A 9,230-nucleotide genomic window follows, 5' to 3' on the forward strand; every position below is an offset into this window, starting at 1 on the left:
TTATTATTATTATTATTATTATTATTATTATTATTATTATTAAGGCACACCGGAGGTTACGTCAGCAAGAGATGAGTTAAAGTCACCCGTTGCTATGAAGTGCTGTCTTAGGAGGAAGGCGTTTCGGATCCCCGAAAAGGTTAAGTCTTCAACGCGAAGCGGGGAAAGTTTGGATATTAGACGGCATTGGGGCACGCAGTCAAAAGTTTTGAAGAAATCTGAAAATATCTGTCTGGGTGTTTAGGTCCATTGTACTATGTATGAAGTGAGTCAATTCAAGTTGTTGATGGGCGCATGACCTCCTTCTGTGTTCTGCAAAGATAACAAATGTTTTACCGGATCTCAGGTAATCCACCATTCTTGTAGATTCTAAAAAGCGAAGGCGCTGTGAGCGTGGCCAACCAACAGATAAGGAAATACAGGTTCATCGCACGACGCTGTAGGAAGGTCACTATTAAGTGCGGTATCCCGATTGGACAAATTTATGGTGATGTCTGGATATTGTTTGGGGGACACAAAATTGATTTAGAGGTCCCTGTGGTTTCATCTCACAAATATACGAGAGATGCCGAGAAAAAAAACTGCCGTCAAGGTTCGTTGAGAGAAATAGCTTGATTATATTACTATCATGCAAAATACGAGATGCTAATCCGACGGTAAATTTAATTCGAGCCAAAAAAAAAGTAATCATGAAATATAATGCTACGTCTCGCAATAGATACTTGTGTGTTGATTTCAAACACATATTTTGTATTGAAGGTCATGCTTTTCTCGTTGGTCTTCGTACACACTAGCGTGTGCACCGGAATAGTCATACTTAGTATAAGAACAACTAACATCGTCTTGATTTTCTTCGAAACCATGTATTTCACCATCTGTATTTATTCCGAGGCACATTGCATCCCTTAATTTGCCTTTTCAGACATTTTTTTTATACGTATCGCGATACACTTTTACAAATATATTTCAGCATTAGCATTTTAGCTGCCTTTACCATGTAGCCCAGCATTTATATATTCAATTACCTTTGAGAGAATTTCTTCCCAACCCCAGCTATTAGTGTGTCTGTTCGTGGTAGTACGTGTTCGTGCCTCCGACTGCAATTGGACGTATGACCAAATGAAGTATAGTCAATTGATTATGCGACTAAGATTCTAGACGTAAATATCTCCTAAACTGGCGTTTATAAACATCAGTTACATTATATGTGATATTAGGATGAAGAGAAGAACAATGGAAATATTTGGTATTTCTAGATTTTGCAAAATTTCTCATCCACAGCATGTAGCAACGTCGCCCAAAACTGCCAGGCTAACTTCCCGCTGTCTTAACATCTGACTTTCAATTTGACCTTGGACTCGGAACTTTATTCCTTTGAGAGTATATTGGTTTAAAAAAATGTATAGAGCAGCCGCGCTATGCAGTTTTCAAAGTTACTATAGTTTCCAGAACCTTCTGGCTAGAGTCACTGAGTAGGTTCACAAAGCTTTCAGTGACACTTCGTCTTGCTATTCGGATACATATTCAGTACATACGTTTGCAGTCGCTTTGAGTTTCTATAGGTCACATTTCAAATCAACAAAGTTCACCCCGAAGGAAAAAAAAAGAACGCGCCAGGAGTTTTATTGTTCTCGAAGGACCGAGCACGAGCCGAAGGCGTTACACTCAAGAAGACTTCCTGCTACTTTGAACCATCAAGTGCTCTTACGAAATGTCTATTTTATTTTTGCTAGGGCAGCTATTTGGTAATGTGATCATAAAGATTTCGAGTATCAACTCCACCTATGGCCAAATATGAATGCTGAGTCGCCAAACAGCCCCCCCCCCCCCCCCCCCACACACACACACACACTTAGCGACAATCACAATTGGCCGTTTAGGAATTCGTCCGAACGAGCGACGGAAATAATATCAATTCCTCTACCTTTAACCATGACAGAAAGCGGTGTGGGCAGAACATAATTCTTCTTCTTTCCCTCGAGAAAGGAATCGCAACCTCAAGATACAAAGAAAAAATAAAAAAAAATAAACGCGCAAGTATGCACACACATAAAGAAAAGCGCGTTTTCTAGATATTACGACTCTCCCGACCGACCAGTCATCGCAGCCGAAGCCATTACCGAGTAGCAGCAGCTCGTAACAGATCTCGGAGTCGCGGAAACGCATCACACTTAGAAAGCCTTCGCCTGTCACGCGTTCGGGACGCTCCAGGGGCGCGGCTGTCCAACGATCTTGCTTTCTCTTTATGACGTTGTTGTTATCGCCGCTTCCACGCATACCACACGTGCCGAAAACACGCGCTGACGAGTGACCGACACGCACGGAGGCCTTCAAAATAAAACCCCCACCGCCGGTGTTGCGGTAAACAAGGGAGGTCCGAAAATAAGCAAAAAGGAAAAACCCCCTTCACAAAATGTTCCGTGATCGGGTTATCTTGGGACGCGTCCGGTGTTTTCCCCTTTTTATACTCCGATCAACCCTAAGTTGAAAGTGTGGTGGAAGCTACGTGCTCGTTGGAGAATTCGTACGTCTATCTTTCGTCCCGTGATCACGCGTCGGCCTCTACCCATGCGCGGTAGGGGACGAAAGTGCGACGGTTGATTGGTCCGGCGAGCCCGTAGGCTCCACCACACTAACAGCTTAGGGGGTGAACGGAGTATACCCTTCGTTCACCCCCTAAGGAATGTACGCTTCGTTCACCCCCAAGCTGATACTGTGGTGGAAGCTACGGGCTCGCCTGACCAATGAACCGCCTCCTATGCATCACCTGACCCCTCTCTCTGTGCCTAGGTATGGGCGTGAGCGTGATCATGTGGCGAAATATAGACGTACGATTAGTTTCATCTAGTACGTAGCTTATCCCTGACTGTCAGCTTAGCGTTGAACGGAGCATAACAGGAGAACGGGATTCCCCCCTTCTCTTTAAATGCCAATCCACGTGTTGGGGTGTTTCACAGTTTGCACACGCCCACTGGCGCCTGCCCGTGTTTGGGTCATCATCACGCGGAAGTCAGTCAGCCGAAGATTTTGTTTTCCCGAGTTGGTGGAAACGTTTATCGAATCATCGGAAGTCGCGGTGAGCTGAAATCTCGGAAAGCGATTAATAATCATGCGTGAAAGTGAGTGTGTGTGCGCGCGCTCACATGACACGTGGGATGATTCACGTGAATCTGACGGGGAGGGCCCTGACCTTGCGACCGCCGCTGCGGAAAAACACGGGCTAGCTTCCGTTCTGGCCTTTGTAAACACAAGTGGAACAGGATTTTTGCGACAACGCCAGGTGACGACGCGTAGGAGGTCACGTGACCCTCCCCCCCCCTCCCCGAAAAAATATGAAAACAAAAAAGACCAAACGCCTCGCTTCGAAGTCGTGCCCCTGACCTTCACGAAAAACGAAACGAAAAAACGGGGTGTCTTTCCGCGACCTGTTTCGAAAGCGCGTCCCAGCGCGACGCGTCAAGCAACTGAAATCAACCAACCAACCCCACTGCAACCTGGGGGATACAGCAGAATCATGTGACGGCAGACGTGCAGGCACGTCACGTGGATGCAAATCTGACACGGTGTGCGCACGCGTGCGCAGATCCTTTTGGCGACACACCGCGCGACGCGAAGTTGCACGACATTTGCATCGGTTCGGCCTTCCTTCCAGCGCGCTCCGCCTGCCCTTGGTGGGCTCGCATCTGTATGCGGCCTTGCCTACAGCTCCAAGCGGAGTAACTCTCCTCAGGTGGCCACGGGGAGAGAAAAAAAAGTGATTTAGAGAGGGGGCGAACCAAAGAGAGAGAGGAGGCGGCGGCAGACGGGGAATACCGTTGTTGTTGTGGCAGTGTGGAAGGCCTATAAAGTCAAGCCGCTCGTGCCCCCTTCCCTTTACTCCGCTCGCCGCGTGTTCGCGCTCTCTCCCGTCGTCGCCTCCAGTCGGTTTGGCTCAGAGCCGCACTTCCACCTGCGAAGAAGTGTGTTTTTTCGCCGCAGCTGCGCACAGAAGAAAGCTCACGCGTGTGCACGAGGAGGGGGAAGAAGGAGACGACGAGGAACCGGGGGAGAGGAGGTCAGGGAGGAGTCACCGCAGTCGTAACCTCAGCCCGCGCATAAAAGCCAGAGACGCTCCCACAAGCGTACATTCTCCTCTGAGAAGTGACACGAGGCTTCTTTTACGATCTGCGAATCCGTTCAGCGACATGGAACGCCGACGTTCGCTCAAGTCCAAGGATCTCCTGATCCCCGTGTGTTACGGTTACCTACACGCCAAGGACTGGGGACCCCCCGACGGCGTCCCGGTGATCGCCGTTCACGACTGGCTCGACAACTGTGCCTCCTTCGAGAACCTGGTGCCTCTGCTGGACCCGTCGCTCCGGGTCGTAGCCGTGGATCTCGTGGGACACGGCGCGTCGTCCAATCTACCGAGAGGCTTCCAGTACAGCCACCAGCAGTTCGTCGAGGACATGGATTGCGTGTTGGACTTTCTCGGGTGGAGTTCCTGCGCCGTCGTGGCCCACGGTCTGGGAGCCACCATGGCCCTCTACTACGCTGGACTTCGACCCGACGTCTGCAAATGTGTGGTGTCTTTGAGCATTTCGGACACTGTGAACACAAACCCGGGACACATGATCCCCTCGCTAATGCAGTACATCCAGGACTCTGGCAACCTGGAGTATCACAAGGACGGAACGGAAGCACTCGAGACCGCCGTCAGGGACCTGGTCGAAGTCACCGGAGGATCTCTGGACGAGGACTCTGCGCGAACCCTCCTCAAAGCCGAAGACGAAGCTGGTCAGACCCTCGGCCTCGCCGTGCTCTGCAGGTGCCTCAGAGTGTACACCATGTCCGAGACGAGAAAGGACCAGCTCACCATCCAGAACACAATGACACTCTACCAAGGTCCTCTGCTTCTGCTGAGTGCCAAGGACTGGAGAGATCCCCAGGAGGACGATATGCTTCGGATCTGCGAAGACCTATTCAGTTCCTCCTGCGAGCCCTTCAGCAGTGTCGAAGTGGAGGGAACGCATCACGTTCACCTCAATAACCCCGGACTAATCTCTGCGCACATCAACGATTTCATCGGAAGGTTCACCGACGTGCCCGCTTGTGAGAACGCACCGGAAAGGAACTGTATCGACACTCTTCAATTGACCGACTTTGTCCTGTGAGATGTTTAACATTTTGCTTGTATATACTCACCCGCACGGCTGGATTACACCCTGGATTATTTTTTTAATGTTTAAATGCATGCTAATATGCTGACCATTGTTGTCAGCCGGCCTTTGTGTGAGTTGTGTGAGCGTCCCATTTTGACAGTGTAGATAATGCATTCTACGTCTGTGTTCAGTCAGATCCTTGTAAATACATCATTTCGCGCTGCATCCAATGCCAAATAAACCAAAGTCCCTGACGTAAGAAAAACAATCTATCGCAGTTATTGTCTTGGGTACGTTCTTCCAGTGCTCGACGACGTAACCTCGTGCAACGGAAGATCGTTAATAATCCTTATTCATCTTAACAGCAAACAATGCCGGGACAGTACCAATCAAGACTGCAACAGGTTTCGATACCCGAAGACCTCCAATCGCCTCAAACAATAAACGCTGCGTACACACACGAGCCGTCAACCTTCTGACCACAGTAGCGTAAACGCTGCATCGAATTACACGATATGCATTCGCGGTGTAGGTACAATCGGCTCTCTCTCCCTCAAAGAGGACGCAGAAATGATGGCATCATGGGCGGTCTGCTGCAATCACCAACGCTCATTCTGAAGCCATTTTCTCGCAGCTCAATGTCCATCCGCTCCACTAAGGGCACAAGCCAGAGCAAACCCGCCAAGGCTTTCCCAAGTGTGTACGCACGCACCTCTGTATCATTGAGAAGGAAGCTCTCCCACAAGCCCACACATTATCCCCGCGTTCCAAATATAAATCGAAACCTTCTTTTTTTTTTCCGAGAACAGATCCGGAAACCTTTAAAGAAACAAAACGACAACAAGAAAGTCGTCCCGCAAGCGGACCGCAGCGGCTTGAAGAATATGCCTTGAGCGCCGGCGACTCAGTTCCAAGATTCAATGCTTTTATTAATGCTGTTTTTTTTTTCCTCAGAGTTACCGATATGGCAAGGCGAGTTCTAAAGTGATGGCGCTGTGCCGTCGCCTTACGCAAGAAGCGCAGAAGAGGGCGTGTGCGGGCGGCCGCGCATGTGTCTCGCAAGCAAAAATCGCAAAGCGCGGCGGCTTAGCCATGGGCACCGGCTACATGTCGTGCAAGCAAGCTGAATGCGTATTGGCTCAAGCAAGCGCTCCGAGAGACAGAGCTGGAGGCGGTTGATTAATTCGTTTCGTGCTGCGACTTAGGCACACAGCTTTTCAGCCGGTTTATTTTTGGTCTGCCCGGAGGCGCAAGTTCTGCCCGACCAGTGCGAGATCCGCCTCTAACTGGGACCGAGTGGCAACGAGCCTGTTCCAAGTGAAATGTTTTCCTTCGCAATCAACGCAAAACAAAAAGAACGAAGGTCAGAGTTTGCGTCCTGTAGAGGCATATAGCTATCGCATCAAAGCGCTATGCTGCATAGCTAACGAGATAAACGGTTCATAACTGCACCTAAAGCGGCTTCAAGTAAGAACGAGACTCTGAAGAAAACCTTTGTCGGAAAGTATATACCTAGCGACACAATAAACAATACTCAGTGTAATCAGGTGCTGTAGGAGTAATATCAATGATTAGGAATGCCCAACCGGATGCGCAGAGACCAATGTAAACCCTGTATAGGTAATCAGTATGCGTTCCAGGCCACGACGAACGAGGCTCGGTAAAACTGCGATGATGCAAGAGAGCAATCGATTTTCTCACCCATTTATATGCAGCCCAATAAAACAACATAAAAGGCTGGATGCTACCATTGCATACGCTGGCTCGGTTTGAGCTATCTGGGCTCACGTTTCACAGCGGGAAACTCGGGCCTGGCTGGCTGTTATTCTTGCAGGTTGAGTTGCAATTTGAAATCGTTGATCTCAAGTATTTTTCTCTTTTAGAAAAGTAGACAAACTTGCGGTTGTATACAACGCGGTATGCCGCTCCTATCGTAATTTGTACGAAACTCTTTCATGGAGGGATATCGGGCTCAGCTTTGGAATGTCGAGAATCGGATATCGGGCTTAACTTTGGAACGTTTCTACAAGCCCTTTACGCATTTCAATAAGTTAATATGAAAACAAAGTTACCGCAATAAAGAGTAGAATTATTGGTATAATCCTTCTACCGCGATGAACAGGAAAACAAACCAGTACTTCTGTCCCGCTAAAAAATACGTGTTTTTTTTTTTTTTGTAATAGGTACAGTGCGTTCCATTCTCACATATCCACAACTTGGGTTTGAGTGATCTTGCCACAACCGGGTATCATCATCCCGTCATAATTAGGCAATAAAAACTGATCCAGGAAGCAGTTGAACTCAGTTTAAATATTCAACAGGTCACTCCCGCTATTCGTAGCTATAAATACATAATAAAGTTAGCATTTTACACGTACATACAACATAAAGAAAACTGGCGCAATTGAAGCTGGGCTCGCTGCTTGCATATCGGAACATTACCACTGAAACACATAAGATGATATGTGGGCCAACACTTATTTACACCTACGATAGAGTGCTGAAGCGGACCACATAATCAAGTAAGTAACACGTTAAGCAGCACTCATTTGAGGCTCGAGTAACATGCTACTAACTACCGGAAACGTGACACGTCGTCATAGTGTCAAGTCGATCAACACCATCCAGAATAATCAAAGCATGCAACCAAAGTAAAATTGCGCGAACTAAACTATTGGGCCCCGAGCCCGACACCGAGCGACCTTCGACGCACTGACTAAACATGAGTCCCTGCCGAACACCGACACAAAGCTCGTGTCCAGTCTTTGCTTGCTATCGATCTCGCTGCGGTGACATCAAAATCCTAGTGCACGTCCTTTGGTTACTCTAGGTGGTGTTGACTCAATCCGTGACACCCACCCAAAGCTCGTGCCCAGAGGCCCCGTAGTAGTATACCAAGGGCCGTCCACACCGAACGCGATTCTTCTTCCGGACGACAAGAATCACGTTCAGTGTGGACGTCCCTTTACATGGGTTGGCAATGCGAGAAAAGCTATTAGCGACCGCGGCGAGGATCTTGACTCGGGTCTAACGGACGCCGTTGAGATGAACTGTCCTTTTGCAACGGTCCTTGCGGATACTTGGGGCACTGCGGCGTCGAGTTTGAGCATTCGGCGACGACTGAAATGCCGGTGATCGTGTTCAGGCGCCTCCGCAAGCCGAGAACGATGACCGTCATGTCGAGCTCGGACTTCATGGTGTACAAGTAGAGAATGAAGGTTCCTGCCGTAGCCCATTCACCCAGGATGGACACCAGCGTCCCCTCCGGGTACTGCGAACAATGATCGAAACATTGCTTTGATGCTAAAATTATGAACAGCATAACAACACGAAGTACAACACGGGCACTCTTAGTTAAAGGGTATCTCCGCTAAAAATCTGAACTAACCTGAACTCCAAATGATTTTAGGTGGCCAAATTATGGCTGTAGCCGAAATATGACGACGGAGGGACGACACAATCTACACCAAAATCGATGTCAATAATGTTATTACCGGCGTCTTAGCAGAAGTTTTCTAAGGATTATGGATATTTTAGAATACGAATCTCACAAATATTAAGCACGCGAATTTCATTCATTCATTCATTCATTCATTTATTATTCCTTGAGGGCCCGTTAGGGCATTATACAAGGGGGGTCAATAACACACTAATAATCGTGGTTTAAAATAAATTAACACTCACAGAGAGGAAGTCAGCAATACAGATGAATCAAAGAACAACAAATACAAGTAGTTATCAACATTACACAATATTATTAATATTTTAACGGTATGCACTGTAAACGGTAAAAAGGAAGAAAAAAAAATGAGCAGATAGACACGTTTGTAAGTTCCAGGTAATTGATCAGTTCTTCGGCAAATCTATCAGAGTTAGTCTCGGTTACAACGCTATCGAGTAGTAACCGTCAGTATTGCCATACAATGATAATGGCTTAGCTTTAATGCCCAAAGATTTTAGTGGTTACAGTGTTCGTGAAAAGACTACGTGGCCGGGGTCATTTTTATTGACATTTAGTATTTTATGGCAAAGGAACAGTGGTAAAATAGTGATGGTTAACATAAATTATCGAAATATTCGTGTTATACA

The 9,230-nt window shown here is 47.6% G+C and overlaps 1 protein-coding gene across 1 annotated transcript; it reads left to right on the forward strand.

Moving 5' to 3' along the window:
• The first annotated feature begins 3,810 nt into the window (after nt 1-3,810).
• Nucleotides 3,811-5,409, forward strand: LOC8029809 (serine hydrolase-like protein). Its single transcript, XM_002407557.5, has one exon. It carries the CDS (start codon nt 4,185-4,187, stop codon nt 5,151-5,153), a length of 969 nt encoding a protein of 322 aa, XP_002407601.3. The 5' UTR covers nt 3,811-4,184; the 3' UTR covers nt 5,154-5,409.
• The last annotated feature ends 3,821 nt before the right edge of the window (nt 5,410-9,230 follow it).

This window comes from Ixodes scapularis, unplaced genomic scaffold, assembly GCF_016920785.2.
Source record: "Ixodes scapularis isolate PalLabHiFi unplaced genomic scaffold, ASM1692078v2 PGA_scaffold7__128_contigs__length_106722199, whole genome shotgun sequence".
NCBI lineage: Eukaryota > Metazoa > Arthropoda > Arachnida > Ixodida > Ixodidae > Ixodes > Ixodes scapularis.